The following is a 23213-nucleotide window of genomic DNA, read 5'->3' on the forward strand; positions in this document are numbered from 1 at the left end:
TCAAACATGCTATTCGGCGTTATTTGTAAGTTGTGGGGGGGTCTCAAGGTGTGTAAATATAGATTTGTATTGAGCCACAATGGGTTTGTGGGGGGGGGGGGTTCCTTCACCTATTCATGAATCAGCTTACAACACTTGGCATTTCAACTTAAAATTCATAGTTGCATTAGATCCATTTTGTGCGTTCACTTCTACCTCAATGATTTGTTGCACATCACTACTGTTTCTTGTCTAGCCCGTGGTAAGTCAATGGATCATTAAACTGTCAACACTTCTGCCTGGTAATATTTTCAGAATGACCACCTTTGTTTGCAACAAGTTCCAATCAGCAGTTAATCATATAACATGCAAACGAATATACCAGCCAGCCGTAACCCTGGTGGAACATGAAATGTTTGAATGCTTTATGGCCATTGGGGGCTTTTGTTTCTCAGCACTGGGTACGATAACCAGAAGTGTGAGGGGGTTCAATGAACAGTTTGGCAGAAACCCTTCTAGTCAACTGAATAGTCCTAGTACCACGTGAAAGTATAAGGGAACACTGGTAGGGCATCAGTGTGCAGAATAATAAATGTTCCTTAATTCCATTAACTAGAGTTGAAAGTAATGCAATTATATGCTCCTAAATGAGAAAATCCCATCATAAAATATTAGAAATGTTTATGAATTTCACTTAATGCTGTTGCACAAAGTGCTATGTATTCATGTTTGCAATCTTTCATTTACAGTGAGAGTAGCATGTTTGTCTCCAAGAGACGTTTCATTTTGAAGACATGTGGTACCACCCTCTTACTGCAAGCACTGGTCCCCTTGTTAGAGCTCGCCAGGGAGTACTGTGGTTTTGATGGCATTCAGGTAAGTTGTGTTTATCGGCTTAAGCTTAAAAATAAAGTATTGTGATTTTTTTTTAATGTTACCTCCATTTTTCTATAGGCCACTGCAACTACTGAAGTACCTTCTGTTAAAATACGAAACACCCATTTTCCAAGATACTGGCCATCCCAGGCATCTCGTCAGTTGTTCACTTGTCACCAAATTGACAGTATTGACCTTGATTTCATCCCTCTTTCCAAATGCAGTTCAACTTGAAACTGCATAAGATTTTTGGCATGATTTAATCAAGCATGAAATCCTGTCCGTACTAGACAAATGCTCAATTGTCAAGTAGAGACCCACTATAGTCGCCACCTTTCTCAGCATGCATTTTTTTTTAATTTAGCCTCTGGACTCTTGTGGCCCATCCAAAATTATGCCGTCACTTAGTGATTCTCATCTGCAAAAGAAACATTTACAGGATGTTTTTCCATTATAGCAGTGTCTGATAACTTGAGGAGCCTGGTGCTGTACAGCTGTGGCTCTATAACTATGCTGTATTCGTAAATTTACCTTTGCAAAGCTTCCTATCATAAAGCCTCCTGCACAATCTAGTCAGTAGTTTGTCACCTTATGGACAAGACACTCCAGCGCACAAATATTGCATATCCTCATAGAATCTTTTTTTTTTTTTTTTTTTAATTTGGCTGATAAAATCAACCTTTCAAATATATGAAAATACAAACTTACAAAGTACATTTTTATCAATTCATTCATTATTTAAAACAATCAAAGTATACAATAGCTCAATTAACCAAGAATCACAATCTATACAACAAACTTGATATATTATAATATAGGAAATGATCAGTCGATTTCATTGTGGTCGTTGGGTAAAATGGCATATAAATATTGTATTGCAATTCTAATAACCAGTTTTGAGCTTCTAAATAGTCTGATGCAAATATCATTTTCATTCATAGGGACATAAGCACATAATAAATCAGTGAAAAGGGAGTTTCTTAGTGTAATTAAAGCTGGGCAGCTCACTAGCAAGTGCTGCAAAGTTTCAGAGAGGTCTGTTTTCACAGAATCGACAGTAATTTAATTGTTTCGGAACATCCCTCTCCTTGCCATTATTTCCCTTGTCGGCAATAAATTAAACCTGAAACGTAGATATTGGTGTCCAATATCTGGCGTGGGAAATTTAACCAGGTAATTTGCCATTGTGCGTAGCCTTTTTTGCCCAAACCACTGTTCGTTAAAATCTTTATAGGTGGAACATTTGGCAGTATTACATATCCAGTCATACTGGAATAGCTTTAACTTGGCTCGATCAGGGTTTGTGAGAAGTGTCTCAAGGGATATAGTTACATCTGCCAGAGCGTTCATTACACAGGTTCGCCATTTAGATGGAAAAAAGTCTTGCGAGCCTGCAAGATGAAACACAACTGTGCTTAAGACGTTATTGTTTGCTAATGCCAGTAAACATTTTCTAAATAGTGCACACATTTTCCACAATAACTGAGTGAATAGCGACACTAAACCCATCTCAAAGCGAATCATGGGGAGTGGAGCACAATTCGGGAGTTTCAAAACGGATCTCCAAAATCGTGCTTCACATAGATCCCACGTATTTCTCCTGATGGGCAGTTTGGTATCAACTCCATATAGTAAGAGTGGAACTACTTTTGCTTGATAGAAAGTCATAATGTGACTATATGAAAACTTCCCATATTTATACACAAGTATATTAGCCTGTGATTTCAGAGTTTCTAACTTCAAATTCAATGTTACAATATACGCTTTTTCATTTAGTGTTAAAGATGGTTAAGCCTAAATATTTATAGCTTTCAACAGTCATTAATGTGACATTGTTAAGGTGCCACTTATATTTTTTCCTCTGGAAACCTTTTTGGCTTTTTGACAGACTACTACTTGTGTTTTCTCTAAGTTAATTATGAGATTGTTTGCTATTGAGTATGCGTACAACTTGTCTAATAAATTCTGTAGCCCTTTAGGAGTCTGACAAAAGGACTAAGTCGTCCGCATACAGCATCCAAGCTATGCGTTGTTGTCCCAGTTTTGGTGCATCACTAATATCTGCAAACGATTCTCCAAGATCAAGAATAAACAAGTTAAAAAGGATGCCAAAATGCAGCCTTGCTTAAGACCTCGCCCAGTTAGAATTAGTCTGGAGAGCAAGCCTTCCATAGTAAGACGAACTTGGATCGAGGTGTTAGTATGGAGTTGTTTTATAATAGATATGAGAGAAGGGGGACATGCAAAACGAATACGTTTTTGATAGAGTAGCTTACGATCAATAGAATCAAAAGCAACCCTAAAATCAATAAATGCTAAATATAATTGATTCCGGGCTGCATACTGTGATTTTAACATGTTCAATGTCATGATATTTGGTGCTGTCCCTAACCCCGACACAAAGCCCGCTTGGAAAGGGTCCCTCGTTCTCAAGTTCGAAGCCCAGTTCAGTTCTCTGAGTACAATACGATTGAAGATCTTCCCTGGTGCATCCAACAAGGCGATGGGTCTATAACTGGCTGGATCCGACCTATTACCTTTTTTGTATATTGGGAGAATGATTGAACGTTTCCATGAGTCAGGAATTAATTGTGTCTGAATGATATTTGAAAAGATGTTGTATAATATCTCAGACCAAATTTCTGGGTCGTTTTAGCATAAAATTCGAGAGCCCATCAGGACCCGGAGCTCGAGATGCACTTGCTTTATTTATGAAAAATAAAATGTCATTTTTTATCAAAAGTTAAAGAAAATGTTTCTGTTAGATCTGGCAATCTTTGCTTATATTCGAACATGGCTTATATAAACTTGAAAAATGTGTGACCCATGCCTGTTCTGACACATTATTAGACTGTTGGAATATTTGATGACCTGTAGTCACTTGATTGATTACTGACCAAATTTGTGACGTGTTCTTTCCTGCTAGCATGCTTAACATTTTAGAACTATCATTCTGAAATAAAATTGCTTTGTGTGATCTTAACCAATTCTTATAATTTGTCCTTAATTGAGAGATGACAGTATGTCTTATAATGGGTGGAAGCTTCGAGGCTTGTCGCCTTTTTGAGCGAAATGTTCTTTTTGTAGATTCCACTTCCCTGTCAAATGTATGTAAAGTCTGGGTCTTGAATGACATGATGTTGTTTTATATTGAAAAAGTTGCATTAATTTATGATATGGAATGTGCAGCTGGGGTTGTGCGATTACTTTACCAGCTAGCCTTGCATGAAGTGATTAAATATTTTTAAAGAGGTTTCATTCCAATATAATCGATTACCACCAGAATTAACGATTACAAAATCTAGGGGGTTAGTAACTGCCTGGATACTTATTGATTCAGGTATATTCCACTGCATTGAGAGACTATTATGATCGCTCAAAGTCGACGGATTAATCTGAAATTTAAAGGCTTCTGAAATGAGAGATTGATTTACATAAATGTAATCAATTATTGTCGAGGTGTTACCTCTGTGCCACGTTGGCTGTGGAGGTATATCATCTGCAAATGAACCATTTAACATTTGGAGATTATGCATTTCAATAAAATGGTTCCAAAGTAACAATATATTACAAGATTTGCTTTGATCAAAGTAATGCAAATTTAGATCTCCTGTTATGATGACATATCTAATGGAGTTATCAAGACCCACCAGGTGCATTAGAGAGTTCATGTCTCTCATAAATATGTGGTCGGAAATACCAGTAGGGTTATCGAGGCATATACGGAGTTGCCAACCTTTAGTTTTATCTGCTGAAAGGGATTTGGGGATGACCAGTCTTCAGATTCAAAGAGGAATTTGTTTAACAGCTATGAGGAGGCCTGACGTTGGTCGCCCTTGCTTTAATTTTTGGGCTAAATTTATATTATAATTGTCCCAAACCGGGGCACTAGTGAGCCATGTCTCTTGAAATACGGCTATATCAATGTTGTCGAGGCTTGACTCAACAGTATTTAACAAATGGCGAAACCCTCTCGTATTCGAACTGGTTAGAGAGACATGAGTTCGCTGATTAGGTTGTTCTAGTTAATGCACATTGTGAGTTATATGACAGTTGCAGATCTTTGTGGAGTCATCTGTGGACCCCTGGTTGGCACTTGTTTCAATGTTCCTCTCATGAGTGATTACTGAGTGTGATGAATTTGCTGATGGAGTTTTGGAAGGAAGGTGGGATACTTCGATAACAAAACCTAGATCATATAGTTGGTTTTTAGCTGACCATATAGTATTCACAACAACTCTAGAGTTGATCCACAGTTTTACCGAAGTGAGTATATGCGCATCCTCAAACTCCACTAATTGAATGTCAGCAGATTGAATATCTTCTAACTCAGGGATTTCTGCAAAGATGGTGAGAATCGATCTGCGATTTAAATCATATTGTACTTTTGGGGGTTGGCGACATGCAATAATCAGTGAGTGTAATGCTGGACGTTTCAAATCATTAAGTGTTTTTTTGTGTTGTGAAGGATCGGGACCACTTTTAACAGGAACTAGGTTTGTGGATGCTTTTTTATCAAAAGAATTTATTATAGTTTCAATCAGCCGTTGAAGTTCTGGCCCCAGCGCGGTTATCAAACTTTTCGCCTGAAGTGCACTGTTTGTTTCGGACGTTGTTCTTGCCATAGTCGGTGGTTCAGCTAAACGAGTCTGATTAATTGCCTTGGTACAAATAGGTCCTAGGGGCTTTTGGGCCAACAGTTGAACATGAGAGGTCCCAATTTCAGCCTCAAGGGCTTGACGAAGATTTCCAATTCTATCTGGGACAGATGACTCTTGTCCATATAGAGAAGAGGTTCTAGTTGAGTCAAAATGTGTAAGATAATTTTGCGCTGGTTGTGGGGACATATATGCATCAACCGCATGCCGAATTTCCTTTGTGTTCCTCCAGGATCTGCTGTGAAGATCCATGTAAGTAGGTATCTTGACTAGTTTGATTTTTAGATCCTTGTTTTGTAATGGGTGAAATGTGCTCTGCGCTATTTGCAGGAGTAACCAAGTTATCTTGAGCGAATTTCACATGGTGTCCAGCGGAGATGTTAGTCATCTCATGTTCACTATTTGTACTGTCTTGACGAGCTAAGGTCTGCAGATGATACTTTCTGGAAATTGCTTTTGATGCCAGTAAAATGCTTTTCTGTGGAGTTACTAAGGATTTAATGAATCGTTTAGTTGTGGAGGTGCAGACGTTTTTGGGTAGAGCTTTATTTTTTGATTTTTTTTCTTGTCTGTCAATGAAACTGCAACTTTTTCTAGCGGAAGATTGGTGCAAGAGTTGAGGACGACAGCTTCTTTCTCAAGAACATGTGGTATTGAGTTTGCATCTGATCTTTGTCCTGCGTTCTCAAGGTTTCCTTCCTTTGATCCAACCGGATTCAAAGTTTTGAATTTACCAGTGCCAAGATTTATTCGCACCCCACGATCGCACGTTGCTTTCTGGTTTTGAGCATAGCTTTTAAAAATATGGGGGCAATTTTTCGAGGGGCTCGATTTCATCAGCCCCGCCGTTAACTGTAACTGCCGAGATCTTTGTTAAAGAGCCTTTTTTGAGAAAAATCGGGGCTATTTTTAGTTTCTTCTGCGGAGATGGTGATGTGAGTCCGACGGTTTGTTCGAAGTTCTCTTTAGTGGTTTGCGAACTTGTTGATGTCATCAAAACTGTTTCCTTTTTCCTCTCCATGTCTTTACTGGGGGCTGCCTCATAGAATTGTTTATCAATTTCAGTGTTGAAATTTTTTGAGAGATGGATTTTTTTCCACGTTTTAGAGTTGTGAGTTTTTCTCGTAGTCTTTTTCGTCTTCTTGCTTCTCTTTTCCTTTCCTTCCTGCCACCTGATAACGAAATATGTTGTGGACGAGGGTTTTTTTCTATACTATGATCTTCACTGGTAATTGCCGGGCCAACTGATGGATGTACATTTAAGGTGATTTCGCTTTCACACTCAATACTTACATTGGCCAACCTTCGAAATTCAACAAGAATTGATTCAGACAACAGTGTGTCGTCTAAAGGCGGGTTTCTGTCATTATCATTAACTTGGATGAGCAGAGGCAAATCTTTGATGGCAGAATTTTGCAAATGATACAGGAGCTCCTGAAGTGAGTCTGTTGGTGTCCTCTAGACTATTTTTGAGGGCCATGGATCTCTGTATTGCAGAGTGATCATACCTTGTTTTGTTGATTCTACTTTAAGTTCCTGTATTTGTTGCAAAATATTGGTGTTAATAAGATTGCAACATCCAACTATAGCTCCATCTAGCGAGGCGACTTCTTTTAATTCCAAAAGGGAACCAGTCTGTGATCTTCGCTTTTCAATAATTCGAATACAGATACTAAAGAGTTTAATACATAATTAAGTGCACTTAGTGTATGTGTAGAGGGTTCGGATGGATTCTGACGAGGTTCAGCTTGCAGGTTTTGGGCTTCAGATGGAGTGTGAGGGGTTACCAAGTTATTGTCTTGATCAGAGACTAAAGAATCTGAGACCCCATCTAAATTAGATAAATTTAGCTTCTCCAAGGGATGCGTACTTGTGTTGGAGACCAATGACGTTAACGCAGAAGAGCTCTGAATGATCAGATTCACCATGAGTTATCAGTGGAATCGCTTCCTTGTGAGTTGTTTTTTCCCCAAAATGATCTTCAATTTTTCTCTGTATTTTTGTTGTAACAGTAAAGTCAAGTTCCTTTTTCCAGTTTTCAATTAGAGGGACATGAGCTTCATGTATTGTGTATATTTTAATTGGGGTAGAAATCGTTGACTCAGAGTGGATCTGTGCTGTGATGTGTTGGGGCGCTGCCTAGTAGAGAGGCTGACTCGCAGGAATTGCTTGGGTATCTATTGATCCATTATTGGGGGAGACAGTCGATGGTGTTGGCTCATCCCATTCAGGAGCACGAAGATCATCCTCAGGTTGATTGCTGCGAAGTTTCATCTCTTATATATGCACGCGTGCGTAGCTAGTAGTATTAATAGGTCACCTTGCTCTACTTTTAGATTAGGTTAGTGTCTGTTAATAAAACAGATTACTTAATTCACTTGATCAGCCGAATCAAGGCAACTTGGATCCCGCAGTCTTCGGCAATGGGTGATGTGTTATTGTTGTACCCAGATTGAGCAAGGTCGGTTGACTAAAGAAAATGCTGCTCAAAGGCTAAAGCCCGCAGTCACAGCATGTTTATAACAAAGTAATAATCAGGTGTCAATTTTCCCAATATTATTGAGCATTCATCTAGAAAGTGATCAAGTCAGTATCATTCGGGTAGGCGCACTGGGAGTAAGAGCACGTAATGCAAGGAGAGACAGTGGTTACCTGGTGTCCAAAGTGTAGGACCTATTACAAGTCATCCGATTGTCAGTTCCCGATATCGGCGCCTCCCAGGGCCAAACAGCGGCAAAACAGTTCTTGTGGAAAGACAAGGTGCATCGCCCTTTACTCCGCGGCCGGGCTTAACGCCGCAAGGGTGGCTGGGGCAGACTTTTCAGTCGAGGTGATATCACGTGACAAATCACGTGATTGATGCTGGGCCCCACCTCCTCCACGTAGTGTAGGCAAGCTGGCAAGAGTTACCAAGAAACTCGCAGTGCCAGAATCAGATAAGCTCCAAAAACGAACGTTCAGGACACAGTTCAAATGCACTGCAGATTACAAACCTAGGTTTTTGAAGTTTATCAAATGTTGCTTTTATATAAGATAATTGCACCTAAAAAAATATCACTTGTGCCAGCCTGTATGGTTTACCATTTTTCACTTGAAAAGGAGCCTATGCCCCGGTGATTCCATGTTGCAAAATTGATGTACCCCTGCATCTCTCCTGAATGACAACTTTATATGCAGAGCTGAAATGGTAAACCTGAGTCCATGCTGAGATGTGTCCTGTGCCCAATTTAAAGAAAGTGATGGAAATCTGGGCTTTAGGAGTGTGCTGTTACTCAAAATCTCTGGGGTTTGCAGTTCTTAATATACGCTGCCTGCCAATTCTATCGACCACATTTCAATGGCTTCCTGAACAAATCTCGGAGACCATCACACAACCATGCTGCCTATGGTACTAGAAACCTGTCACTTGAAAATGCTTATCACAAGATATTTTCTTTCTAGATCAGGAAACATTCTGACGCCACTACCTACCAATACACACACACCCCCCTACTTACACACTTTCACTTCTACCTCACTACCTTCATATTTTGCCTATTCTGTCTTAAATCTTCCCGATTCTCCCTCCCCCTTTTGTCCCTTCAGACCATGCTCTGGCTACCATGGACGGGGGTACAAGTTGCCAATTTTTTGGACAAGACTGTTATTGTATTACTACTGGTTGTCATTGTTGAAGTATCAAAGCTTTATAACAGAAAGCAGAAATTATTCAACCAAATATATTTAGGACTTTTCCAAAACATGCTACATTTGGAACCTCTTTTAGTGGAATTCAACTAATTTAGATCCGTGTCTCCAGTTACGCAAATTCAAAAAAGGCAACTAAAAAATATACTGAAGGAGATAATTTAACATTTAAAGAAATGAATGTGAGTGCACCATATGTATATACAATACTACGTATTTCAGTTATACATTCTGCTCACTTTTAAAATAGAAACTTAATTTACAGCACAATTATCGGAGAAATTACAGCAATTTATTAGAATAGCTACACATTAAAGTTTAATACATTTCGATAATCATACATTTCACCAAATAACTCCTGATTTATTATTCCTTTCACTGTAAATACAACCTTCATATAGGTGTAACTACAAGATGCCAACTAGTAAAACGAGTTCAAAAGAGCAAATCATTTGGTGGTTTATACTTGCAAGGGGGACATATTTACTGTAATAAAACACACATTAAAATTACTAAAGGAAATGGCCAATACTGTAAATAACTTTTAACCATGTACAAGGTTCAAATACAAGTCTCAAAAAGCTGATTGAAAATATATTACTATCTGAGTTGATAACCTTAATTTGTGTAAATTACTTAAAGAAATGGTATAGAGGGAACCACTGAGCTGGTGGAGCAGATTCATTCTTTGACTATAAATTGGTTGTCTTTTAGAGTGCTTTTTAGAAGAAAATGCTGTTTAACCAAAGTTTAAAACCTCTAACATGTAATGTGTCCATTACTACAACGCCAAACAAGTTTGACTTTTTCCTAATGCTCAACATGTGTTGCGCATTTAATGATTATGAAAATGTCAACTTTGAATGGTTCCTCCATTGATCATGATGGTAACAGTGATGGTTTGGAGCAGCAGAGTATAACCCACAAATTGGATGTATAACCCAGAAAGGGTTTTTCTTTAATACTCAAGATTATAAGGAAAATTCTTATACAAAATCGTGAAGGTATTTTGTCTTACTCCAAACAGGCATTCCCCGATCTGTGGTTTCAGCAACAGAGCTAGCAAGTTGCATGTCATTTTATTGCCTCGATTAAAAGGCATCCTCTACAGAGCTTGTAATTACTTATGCTGTCTAGGGAAAAAGTACTGCACATGTGTAAAAGTCAAGTGCTAAGTCTGCTTAGAGCATTAACAGGTGTAAACCTCATTACACACCATTGATTGCTTTATCAAAAATTAGGTTCAGGCAATAGATTAAACACAAAGACTTGGCCATGTTATGGAGTTTGGAATCTAAATATTAGTCATGGTCCTTAGATGGCTTGAAAATTCACAAAGCTGCATCATTTAAGCAGAAACAAAAGAAATGGACTAAAGAACTGTACATGTCCAGTCCCTTATTGGGTGTACATTGGAAACGCTAAACAGGTTAACTTTCAAATAACTGAATACAGGGTACAAATATGTACTGTTCTGTTGCACACTTATGAGAATCCCATAATTAAGATAGTAAGTTGATTGTAATAGGAAAGTGGCAAGAGATCTGTGGGAAGTGGCTTGCTGTCTCAAAGGGAACAATTTTGGATATATAATTTCAAATCATGTGGGGAAAGATCTCCTTGAACAGCTGGAATTAGCATAGGGATAATTTAGCTTCATTATTGATATCAGGATAAACCTTCAGTTTCACATATCTATTATAATTTCTTGTGCATTTATTTGTGCTGGTACTGATGAGTATTTAAATGTATCAGTCTTTTTTAAACCATAGAGGTTATGCATGGCTTGCAATGTAATTTATCACATGCACAGGTAAAGCCGTTTTCTACAAGGATGGTATAAACAGTTACTATGTGGCTAGTTGATGTCTTTGAATTGCCTTAAAATGGCGTGTAATTACCTAGGGCTGGTCTTTGGAGGGGTGCAGGTCAATGTTTTTCTGTTTTACTATAGGCACACAACTGCAGTTTTACAGGAGACTAAGGGGTTTCCTTTAAAATAAAAAAGACCCTAGTTGACTGAGGAAAAGGTTACTTTGATTTCTGATTCATAAATTTGCTGGATGGATACTGGCGACTCCATAAGGGCTTCAAGAGACTACATTTTGTACTGCTTGGTGTTGAACAGAGAAATGACTTCCACGGAATCGCACAGGGTAAAACCTTCATATAATTTAGTGTCCTGGTTGAGCATTTAGTATAAGATTGATGTACTGGTTTGCTATTGTAATAAACAAAGTACACTTCAAGACTTCTACTTTGGTCAAATAAAGGCATTACTACTGGATAATGTATCTTTTAGTCACATGACACATTGAAATTTAGTGAAAAAATGTGTTGGCTCTCCAACACTTTGTTAGCCTCTCCACCATGTCCTACATTTACAAATGTAGGCTGTGATGTAAAATATTTTTCAATCTGATATATGTTGCTGTTGCCAAACATTTTTTTGATCTCTGTAGGTTGTAGTTACCCTTAAGTGCTAAGAATGTGCTTGTCCTATTTGCATAGAATTCCATAGATCTAAGCATTTAAGGGGTTAAATTAAAACTAAGGTGTAAATTGATTGTATTTTAATGTGGCATAATTAATCCCGGCTGAAAGACTACGCCACCACATAATCAGTTTATCATTAGTGTTGTATTAACGCATTCCTTCTCAAAATATTTATATTTGTGGCTTTTGTCATCAATTGTGATGTTTGTGGTGTATGGTAAATTTAGTTTTCTAAGGTGATTAACGTATACTTGAGGAATTGTAATTTGTTTTGTCCCAAACTAATTTAAAAGTTTAATTGATCTCATTCAGTGATGTTTTTATACATTTAAAAATACAAGGCACATTTTATGCCTATATTTAAGAATATAAACCAGGCATTACAGGATTCACAACTCACTTTGTGGATTGTCAGATATTCAGACTTAAAGCATACAAAGTTTATACATTGCCTTGAAAATTATTTTTTTTAAATGTTCTAGACTACCTAGTTTGCACAACTAGCTTTGTATTGCTGTTTTAATTTTGCTGATTCAGTTAAATGGCATTTCAGAAGAAACTACGAAATTAGTATTATAAATTCTCTGAGGGTATAATCTGTAACCACTTATTTACCAACATGGGTGTGTCTGCAACATAAAATACAGTGAAAAGTATTTATCGGCGTTCAATCAAATTAACCAGAGCTTGTGTATAAGCTGGCACGGATCCTTGGTAATGTAACCACTGACATGGCAGTAGTTTTGAGGAGTAGGCTTTCAGATAAGTGCTGCAGCTCTAACCTGGCCTTTTTTTTCCAGGATCCTTGTCATTTGTAGTACATTTAGTTATCAGACATCACTGGGTCCCTATTGGTGCTGAGGAACTTTTACTGTGCTATTTATGGATCTGCATGGTTCAGATGGAACTGTTTTCCTTCTCTCAGTCCCAACAATAAGTTGAAAGTTGCCTTTCGCTTGTCTCACCCACGCTAAGCTGTTACACCGGACACTATTTAAGGGCCTCTGAAACCTGTAATTTGTTTGAGGTTTGCTTGGAGGAGATCCTTCAGTGGTTGCACAAAAAATATATTTATGAAAATATATTGTCCACTGATGTACTTTTTCAATTAATATAGAATTTCTATGTAGTTGTCGAAGGGTATCGAAACGGGCTGTTCAGTAAGTGAAATGTTTCCTTCCAAAAGTTGGTCTCCATTTTTAAGTTGGTCTCCATTTTTAAGTTGGTCTGCATTTTTAAGTTGGTCTGCATTTTTAAGTTGGTCTGCATTACGATCAGTCAAAGTGCTCCCGCTCTTCGTAGTAATTGGCAAACCATCAAGCCTTCTGTAGATAATGCAACTGCATTTCGCAAAGGCTTAAAGTAGAAAAAATATGCCTTAGCAATACTGATTCATAAACCAGGCTTGGCAACAGGGGCATTCATTTCTGTCTTGGGTGAGTAGATGCTTTTATCAAATTCCCGTTTTTTACGCTCTCCCATCCACTTTTGGGTGTTGACTATAAGGTAGCAGGACTCTCTTGGTTTGGAAGTTGGACATCAATGCTGTCAGTTTCTTGGCTCTAAAGGCAGTTTTGCACTCTATTAACGGCATTGGTCATACTCTTCCACAGCATATGGGTCTATGCAAGTTGGCTCCAAAGCTGTAGTGCGAACCCGTTAGTAGTTTTTACTCCGGCAGTACATCGAGTAGGCAACCTTCACATCCATCCATACTATAAAGTTCTTTCAAGATTTGCGGCACTCAGCAGGGGTGCATGCTTTATTCATTGTGGTGTGGATACTTCCAACTCTGGGGAGGCTTTCCTTCCCGTTACTTGCTGAATTTAGCCAGCTTTCACAAATTGCAGCACAATTGCTCCGCTGTTGGTTTTCAGAATTCTTTTTGGAGTTATTACCACACAAAGGTTCAGAGATCAAGCATATGCTGTTGCAAGATGGTCATCCTACAGCCTCTCAATTGAGGTTATGTGGTTTATTTTAAAAGGACCTGATTTGCAACCAGTGCGGATTGTGGTGCATCAAGACATTTAAAAACAGCTAGACAAGATACAAGTATCCTCTACACCAATAAGTGGACAATGTCAGTGGTAGTACTAGTTCAATCTCATGGCTTGTCCTTATATTAGCTTTGACTTCTGAACTTACCAGGTCACTCTACTAAACTAGAATCTTGAAGCTACCTGTTGACCTTTGGTGATTACTGCAATTCAGGCTCAGCTTGGGAAAATGCAAGGACAAGGGGAGCTCGACGCCCGGATCCAAGCTGTTCAGGAACTGCCCTGGATGCCGATTATATAACGTTTTCAAGGAGGACGAGCATTTGCGATGCCGCTACTGCCACCATGGGGACAAGACGCACGTGGAGAAGGACTGTGCATTCTGCAAGAACCTTTCGGAACGGACCAAACAAGATCGTCGTTCCCGCCTCACCACCTGGCTGGAGAAGGGCACAGCAAGTGAGAAGGCGAAGAAGTCTGAGCGGGCTTCTAAGTCCTTTGAGGGCGCCCCGGCGACGGGGGCCCAACAGAAGACCAAGCACCGCCAGTCCGAGAGCGCCGAAAGGTCGGGCTCTTCGGTTGCCAAGCAGGGCGCTACTTCCCCGGCACGTTCGACCACGAGCCAGCGTCCTGGTTCGGGGAAGAGGCAGTCCCAGAACCAGAGTAGGCCGCTGGAGCGGACCCGGTCGATCTCGAAGGGAGAGCGAGGCGCTGACCCACCCCCCCAAGGCGAAGGCCCAGGACGCACCTAAGGTGGTGAGGGCTTTGATCCACCCGGCTAAGACCTCTACCGAAGTGGTCGCTGCGACCCTGGCGGAGCCGGCTGAGACTATGCCAATGGAAACGGCCTCTGGGCCCAGAGTATCCCTGCCGCCGCGGAGGGAATCCTCTTTCCAGCCCATCGCTAAGACCCCCGTGAAGCCCCCGGCTGAAAGAGGGGGGGGGGGGGGGTCAGTGGCCATTACAGACTTGGAATCAGCCTCTGAGGAGGAACTGGTGGAGACCGAGAAGGGCCTCAACGAAAGGTCCATAGGCCTCAACGAGAGGTCCGAGAAGGTTTGATCCCGGGGGACGGTCCCTGCTGACGTGATCGAAGATAGCGACGACGAACAGGGCCCAATGGAGCGGCCATCCCGTCCGTCGCAGCCATTGCCCCCGAGCCCCAGGATAGCTCGGCGGCCATTTTGTTGGCAATCCAATCCTTATGTACCGAGATAAGGACGAGATTACCAAGCACCCCGACGGAGGAGCCAGAACCAGGCCCTTCGGGAAGCCCTCCGAACAAGCGGAGGAGAGTCCACCCCGCTCCGCCCTTTGTGCCTGCGAGACCGGTGGACCCCTCATCCCCCTCGCCGGGAGAGGATACAGCGACGGACGATGATGGCGGCGATGACACAGCGGACATCCCGTCGTCACCCCCCCCACCCCCCCCCCTCGCGGGCATCCCCAGCCGACGAGGTTGGCTCTTTCCACGCCATGATAACCAGGGCATCTGAGCTCTTCCAGCTCTGCCCTGAAAAACAGAAAAAGGAGGGGTTTCTGTACCAACGACGAGAGGCTAAGAGGAAGACGGTCCTCGCGGTGCCTTTACTCGACGACATCTGGGACGAGGGGCTTGCTGGCGTCAAGAACCCTGCCACGACACCTGCCAAGAGGGACAAGTACGAGAAGTACTGAGTCCCCGATGCCTCCCCCGGACTCGGTCGTCTCGGCAGCGGCTAAGAAGAAAGCAGGGGGCACGGCAGCTTCAACTTCCACTTCCCCGCCGGACAGCGAGGGCAAGAAGTTGGACTCTATGGGACGACGAGTCATCTCGACGACGATTAAGGTGGCCAATGCCTTGGCGATCGTGGCCTGCTACGACAGGAAGCTCTGGTTCAAGATGGCTCCCCTGCTAGATTTCCTGCTGATGACAAAGGGTAGACAGGGTGCCTCCAAAGGATCCAGCGGTGGCTCCTCTGCTTACCGCCAGACAGCCCGCTCCTCTTCCCAAGAGGCCTACAGAGGTTGCGGCAAGCAAGGGGATCCCGTCATCAAGGATGCCAAGGCGGCAAGGCCTCCTCCAAACAAGACTGACCCGGCCGTGTCGTCGGGCCCCCACCGAAGCACCCGGTGGGAGGCCGGCTGACAAAGTTCGTCAGCGTGTGGGAGTCCATCTCTGACCGTTGGGTGCTGGACACCCTGGCCAACGGGCACTCGCTGGAATTCCAAAAGAAGTGCCCTCGCATTTCTCCCGTGGCCAGGAAGGAGAATCACGTCCCCTACTGCTGTTGGAAGTAAAGGCGATGCTCAAAAAAGGTGCCATCGAGCTCGTCCCCAGGAGGCTCCGGGGCTCCGGACTGTACTCGAGGTACTTCCTCGTCAGAAAGAAGACAGGTGGTTGGCGCCCCATCCTGGACCTGCGTCGGTTAAACAAATACATCAAGGCGCAGAAATTCAGGATGGTCACCCTCCAGCACGTGCTGGGACAGCTGGAGGAAGGCGACTTCCCATCGTCGTTGGACCTGGAGGATGCTTACTTCCACATCCCCATTCTAAAAAGGCACAGGAAGTTCCTCAGGTTCGTGGTTCAGGGACGCCACTATTAATTCATAGTCCTACCGTTCGGATTAAAGTTGGCACCCAGGGTTTTCACCAAGTGCCTTGCACCAGTGGCTGCGCGGCTGCGCCTGCAGGGGATCCATGTCTACCCCTACCTGGACGACTGGCTAATCCGGGCAAGGTCAAGGAAACTCGCTGTCGATCATACGGCGAGGACCGTCCGGTTGCTCACGGAGCTGGGGTTCACCATCAACTACCCCAAATCCCACCTGGTTCCATCGCAAGTAGCACTGTTTTTGGGGGCGAAGCTCGATACAGTGAAGCAATTGGCCTCCCCTTCAGAGGAGAGGAGCAAGACCATCCTGGACAAGGTCCGGCGCCTGTTAGCCACGGACGTGGCAGGGTGAGGTCCATCAAGTCCCTTCTCGGGATGATGTCCTCATGCATCTACCTTGTGCCCCTTTGCAGACTTGGATGCGTCCGCTACAGGAGTTCCTCGACGCCCGCTGGTTTCAGGCGAGGGGCTGCTTAGAGGACAGGATCCCCCTCGACGAGGAGTTCCGTCGGGCGATCCTATGGTGGGGCACCCGGGCTCGCCTCACGACAGGCACGGACTTTCAAACCCCAGCGTTTCAAGAGACGGTGACTACGGACGCCTCACTGGAGGGTTGGGGGGGCCCACACCGGAGATCTCCACGCAAGAGACCTTTGGCTCCCGGAGGAGAGGTCTCTTCACATCAACATCTTGGAGCTCCGAGCAGTGTTCTGGGCGCTCAAGTCGTTCCTCCCATCCCTCCAGGACAAAGTGGTGAGGATCTTCACAGACAACACCACTATGATGATCTACATACGGAAGCAGGGGGGCACCAGATCCCCAGCCCTATCCAAGGAGGCCCAGGATCTGTGGCACTGGGCCGTCGCCCAGGGGATGTTTCTGGTTCCCTTCCACCTGGCAGGAATAAAAAACACCATCACCAACTCACTCAGCAGGGAGCTGCGCTCGTGCAACGAGTGGGAACTGCGCCAGGATCAAGTGGATCAACTCTTCCAACGATGGGGCAAACCCCAGATCGACCTCTTCGCGACAGCGACAAACTCCAAGTGCCAGAGGTTCGCCAGCAGGTTCCCACAGCCGAGGAGCATGGGCGATGCTTTCTCGTTCCCTTGGGACGGCCTGTTTCTATACGTGTTCCCTCCATTGCCGTTGCTGCTCCGCCTCATCAACCAGCTCAAGAAGTCCAGGTGCAGGATGATCCTTGTCGCACCGGTGTGGCCGAGGCAGGTCTGGTTCCTGGACCTTCTGGACTTGTCAACATCCCCGCCAGTCAGGCTGCCGGCGGACGCGGATCTTCTCTCCAGCGAAGGAGGCGCCATTCTCCACCACGACCCACAGTCGCTGAACTTGCAGGCCTGGCTCCTGCAGCACTAGAGTTTGGAGGGTACGATATCCTGGCTGATTGCAGAGAGGTTCTTGCAAAGGCCAGGGCGTCGTCAACTCTCGTGTTACGGTCATAAATGGAAGAGGTTCTCTGTCTGGTGCCGTGCACAGAAGATTAACCCTCTGCGAATTACGGCCCCTAAAGTGCTGCCGTACCTGTTGTCACTGGCCAAGGCTGGACTGGCTCACGCCTCCATAAAAATACATCTGGCTGCCATCTCCCGATATACTGGGACGACAGGACAGGCGTCCTTGTGGTCTCATTGCCTGGTGAAGGAATTTATGAAGGGACTATTCCAATCATTCCCACCGGTGAAGGCTCCTGCCCCGGCATGAGAGCTTAATGTGGTGCTGACCAGGCTCATGGGGGGCCCCATTCGAGCCTATGCATTCGGCGCCTTTGAAGTTCCTGTCATGGAAGACCGCGTTCCTCGTGGCCATCACCTCTGCACGACGAGTGGGAGAGATTCAGGCCCTATCTTGCCAGCCTCCATACTTGACTTTTCATGACACGAGGGTGGTGCTGAGGACGCACCCCTCCTTCATGCCCAAGGTGCCGTCGGACTTCCACCTCAACGAGCCCTGGGTGTTACCAGTTTTCTTTCCGTCACCTTCGACGCCGGCCGAGAGGACTTTGCACTCGCTGGATGTAGCTAGAGCGCTGAAGTTCTACGTGGACCGCACGAAGAGTTTTCGGAAGACGTCACAACTGTTTGTGAACTTCGGGTCTGTGAATCAAGGGAAGGCTCTCTCGAAGACTTCCATTTCCAGATTGCTCTCCGGCTGCATCATGCATTGTCACCGGTTGGCAAACCGACCGCTGCCCGGCCGTCCGAGAGCCCATTCGACCAGAGCGATCACTGCTACCACGGCGTTCCTGTCTGGTGTGCCCCTGCTGGACATCTGCAGGGCTGCTACGTGGAGGTCGACGCACACCTTCACAAGATTCTACTGCGTCGATCGGGACTCCAGGGAGGAGTCCAGGGTCGGCCAAGCAGTGCTGCGCAACCTGTTCGCTTAAGGTGAGCCTGGTGAGGAGGTAAGAGATGCTTAATGTTGAGCCTATTGCCACCTCCCGTGGTTGTGCATGTGTATACTGCTATGTATTCTTTTATTCATGAGCATGTGAATCCATGCCAGACCCCATGCTGGAGAAGGAACAAGTTACTTACCTGTAACTGTTGTTCTCCAGCATGGGTCTGGCATGGATTCACATGCGAACCCTCCCACCTACCCCTCTGCGGCTCTTCACTTGGTCATACTGCCACTTCACGTGCTACCAAATTTGAGGATGGCTGCCAGAGGCGGGGCTTAGGGAGAGGGCAGTCATTGGCTGGGGGCATTATGACCCAGAGATCAGTGATTGGTTACTAAGAAAGACAGATCAGAAACAAAACTGATACTGATTTTTTCTTTACCGAGGATTCCCAGCCTGACGGGGAATATTCATGAGCATGTGAATACATGCCAGACCCATGCAGGAGAACAGCTACAGGTAAGTAACTTGTTCCTTCACCCATTTCTAAGCGCGCTGGAGCTGATGGAGCACTCAAGGCGGAGTAATGTTTAAAACCTTAACATTCCAGTTTTTAATGCCCTAGTGTCACCACATCCCCAGGTCTCTGCCCCATACATTGAGGCGGGTAAAGCCTGTTTTATTATACAAATCCAGGACTGGTGAGATGGCACCACTGCTGGGTCTTTAAAAAAGATTTGCTAGCCCCACTATATTTTCTTAGAATTATTTATTGAGCGTGGACCAAGGTTTGAGAAGCAATGGAGCGCTTTACAGAGGTATTCAACAGTACAGATGCATAACAGTGCTTTTCAGAGGTTACAGGACAGATGTACATTAGGGGCTAGGATGCAGAGGAGTACAGCTCTACTGGGTGGCAGGGAGGAGAGGGGCAGGCAGTGCTAGCGAGTCAGGTGGTGCTAGGGGGCTATGTGTTGGCCTAGGTTTGAGGAGCGACTGCTTGAAGAGGTGGGTTTGAGTTATTTTCTGAATTGTTAGTGGGGGGGCGAGTCTGTTGCTGACGGGGAGGAGGTTCCAGTGTTTTGGGGCTACCTATGCCCCAAGACTATGGAACACGAGCAGAGAAGGCTTGTTTTCTGGTCCTTTCCTTTTTGCAGCAGCTTATTTCAAGTCTGCACGTGTCCTGGCTTCTGGTGGTGCTCTGTCCGCCGGAGATGCTGGGTGACTTGAGGATGGCTACATTATAGATAATGCTGCAAGACTTGAAGGCGATTCGTGTGTGCAGTGGGAGCCAGTGAAGGTTTGGGTAATGGTCATTTGTTTGCCCTTTGTTTAGACCAGCGGTATTCAAACTGTGGGTCGCGACCCCCTAGGGGTCCGCGGGTGCATCCCTGGGGGGCCCTGAGATCTCAGCATGAATTTAAAAAAAAAAAAACTTTTTTTTTTAGATTCGTAGAAATGATAGGGGTGGCTCACATGGTCGGGCTGAAGCATGAAACTGTCTCGGGCAACAATGAAAAAGTGACCCACAGTTGTAAATGGATATTCATTCCTTTAGTCACAGACTGGGCATCATTACAACTATGGCTGTATGGTAACAACGGTGCTGGTAAGCTACTGGCACCGTTGCTACCGTACCGCCATAGTAAGAGTTGTGCTTGCGTGTGCCTGCCAGCCCACCAGGTCTGACCTGGTAGGCCGTGCGGCACCCGCGAGCACAGTTCGTTGGCTGCACCGGCACCGTTACGAACGTTGCCGGTGCATCCGAGCCCCCCATTCCCATTGAGCCCTATGGGGCTCAATGGTAATGCGGATCTACCGGTACCGGCACCCACGAAAGGTCAATTATGTCCGCCTTACTCGGCATGACCTGGTAATTGCCCATTCGCGGGGTCCGGACGCGGATGCAACTCCAGCGGCAGCCGTGCCGGTTTTACCAGCACAGCTACCGCCAGAGTTCTAATGAAGCCCACTGTTTCAATAGTACCCAAGGGGGTGCTTTGTGTTAAAATGTAAGTAAATTGTGATATATTCAGCAACAACGGTCAACATTACTAACTGCATAGTTAAGTAACTCATCAAACTGATCCACATTGGCCAAAATGGTGGCCCATTTTGACTGGCCCACACTAGCATTTTACATTTTTGATACAGGCATTGCCCTATAGGCCTGTCCGAGCCTGGCGGCTCATCCATAATGGCGAGGGGGCGCCCACCCAGTGGCCCCTCACCCATTATGGAGGAGCTAAGGAGCCTGCCCAGTGAAACAGTGGGCACTCCCTCAACTGTTTTATCTAGCTAATGGAGTGCTCCTGGGCTGGCTGAACTGTCAAAGGGAAACAGTTTCCCTTTGACAGTTTAGTTCCCCAGCCGCACATGCTCACTGAGCCATGCAAGTGCTGGGGCGTTTTGCTTCGCCAGCATTGCATAGCTCATTGGAAATGCTGGCTGGGGCACTGCATGTCTGTATGTCTGAGGGGGAGCTCCTGCGCCTCCTTGCACATACGGACAGAGCAGCCAGAGCAGGCCGTTTCAGCACCCACACGCAGGCCAATGTTTATTTATCTGTTTCTCCTCTGCTTCGCACTTTCCACTTCTCCCCCCTTCAATGCACTTTTCCCCTCCCCCTCGCACTTGTGCGTTCTCAATGTTACTGGGCCTAGTAAGATGGCTGTTTTCTTCTCCTCTGTTCCCCTCCCTTGCCTTGTGCTCTGAAACACTTGTGTACGAGCGCGATAGAAATAAAATATAAATATCAATATCAATGCCTGCCCCCTGGACTCCCAGCACCAATTGCAAACTGTTTGGCTATTTACCCATTTTTTGTTCAAAGTATGCTCTACAATGCAACATTTTAACCCATTATTTAAAAAATTCACAGGGGGAAACCCCCCCTAACCTCCCCTTATTGGTTCGAGCTCCCTCACTATGCTCGGTCGCTATTGCATTTTTGGCAGAAATAGTTATGCCCTCCACTTAAAAAAAAAAAATCACCAGCCGCCACTTGCCCTCAGACTGTTGGGAACGGGATGGGGGAACCCAGGGATTATGGTGGGAGCACAATGGGCGGGAACCATGGGATAGTGGTGGGAGCAGAGTGGGGAGAGCCCAGGGTGTGTGATGGGGTGGGGAGAGACCAGCGACTAGGTAGGAGTGGGATGAGGGAGCCCAGCGACTGTGATGGGAGCAGGTGACGGCGCGCAATATATACTGTGCATTTGGCATTTCTGGGGGGTCCCGACCTGCCCAAATTTTGCTCAGGGGGGCCCTGGCCAAAAAAGTTTGAAGACCACTGGTTTAGACCCTTGAGGCGTGCGGCTGTCAGACATTTATCAAGGGCACAAGGGAGGACAACTGGAGTCCTTCGAGGACTGCATTGCCCTTTGCAGGTGGGGTAGGAGCAGTGCTTGAAGAGTGGATCTAAAGATTTTTGGAGGGAGGGAAGGGTTTGATTTTCCGCAGGAGGGCGAGCTGATACCACACTGTTTGTTTTCTTAATTGAGGGAGCTGTTTGTCGATGTGGAACCGATGGTACTTGGCGCAGATCCTGAGCTTGAGTGTGAAGCCCATGAAGTTCATGCCTGATAGCAAGGTCTGTCTGGGTGTCCGGTGTTGGTGAGTAGGAATTCGGTCTTGGAGGGGTTTAATTTAAAGTATGCACTTGACAGCCAAAACTGGATCAGCGAGAGGCAGGTTTTGAGCCTGTGGATCTCCTTGATGGAATTGATCTTGAGGTACAGCTGTCTGCGTATTGGTAGATGTGGATGTTGTGGCTAGGAGGGTTCCCAGCGGCTCCATGTATACATTTGAGATCACTGGTGAGAGGATGGAACCCTGCAGGACTGCGCAGATGACTGGTAGCATTGGCGATCTAGAGCAGTCCATCTGAACAAACTGTTGGCAGTTGACGAGGTAGGACTTGAACCAGCGTAGGACACGGTTGTTCCGCCATGATGGGTGTCCATAAGTGCCTGGTGGTCTGTCAAAAGCAGCCGATAGGTTGAGTAGAACCAGGAGGCATGGATGGCTGTTGTAAAGGATGTTGAGGGCGTCAACCACCTTTTGGTTTCGGTCTCCGTGCTGCATCTGGGTCTGAACCCAGATTGATAGGTTTGGAGGAGATTGTTGATTTCTTTGTTGCTTCAGTTGTGCAGCTACAGCTTGCTTGATCTTACCAAGGAAGGGAAGATGGGTGATGCGGCGATAGTTATCTATGTTGTCTGGATCCACAATAGGTTTCTTTAGTATAGGAAGGATTTGTCCTGTTTTAGGGTTGATGGAAAGGTGCCTTGAGTTAGGGAGCTGTTGATCTCTGGGTAGGCAAGGAGAGCTTATGCGGGGAGGGTTTTGAGGATGGATGCTGGGAGGATGACATCTGTATTAAATGTGGCTTTTGGAGGTGGCCACTTTTTCTACCAGGTCCTCGGTTGAGTCTCTTAAATATTGTTCAGGGTGTGGAGCTTTTGCAAGGAGGGACGTGAGATGGGTCTGTGGATGCAGAACTGTTTGTGCTGGCAGATCTTGCTGATTTTGTTTGATGAAGGCATTTATGGTGGTCTGTT

General features: G+C 44.9%; 1 protein-coding gene across 1 annotated transcript in view; it reads left to right on the top strand.

Moving 5' to 3' along the window:
* The window catches only part of AMD1 (adenosylmethionine decarboxylase 1), a 344136-nt gene that overhangs the window by 67738 nt on the left and 253185 nt on the right, over positions 1 to 23213 (top strand). Inside the window, exon 3 of the mRNA XM_069607770.1 lies at positions 729 to 855. Within this exon, the coding sequence (XP_069463871.1) occupies positions 729 to 855 (127 nt within the window). The remainder of the gene's footprint in view (positions 1 to 728; positions 856 to 23213) is intronic.

The sequence above is a fragment of the Ambystoma mexicanum genome, chromosome 4q, assembly GCF_040938575.1.
Source record: "Ambystoma mexicanum isolate Mex_15411 chromosome 4q, UKY_AmexF1_1, whole genome shotgun sequence".
Lineage (NCBI taxonomy): Eukaryota > Metazoa > Chordata > Amphibia > Caudata > Ambystomatidae > Ambystoma > Ambystoma mexicanum.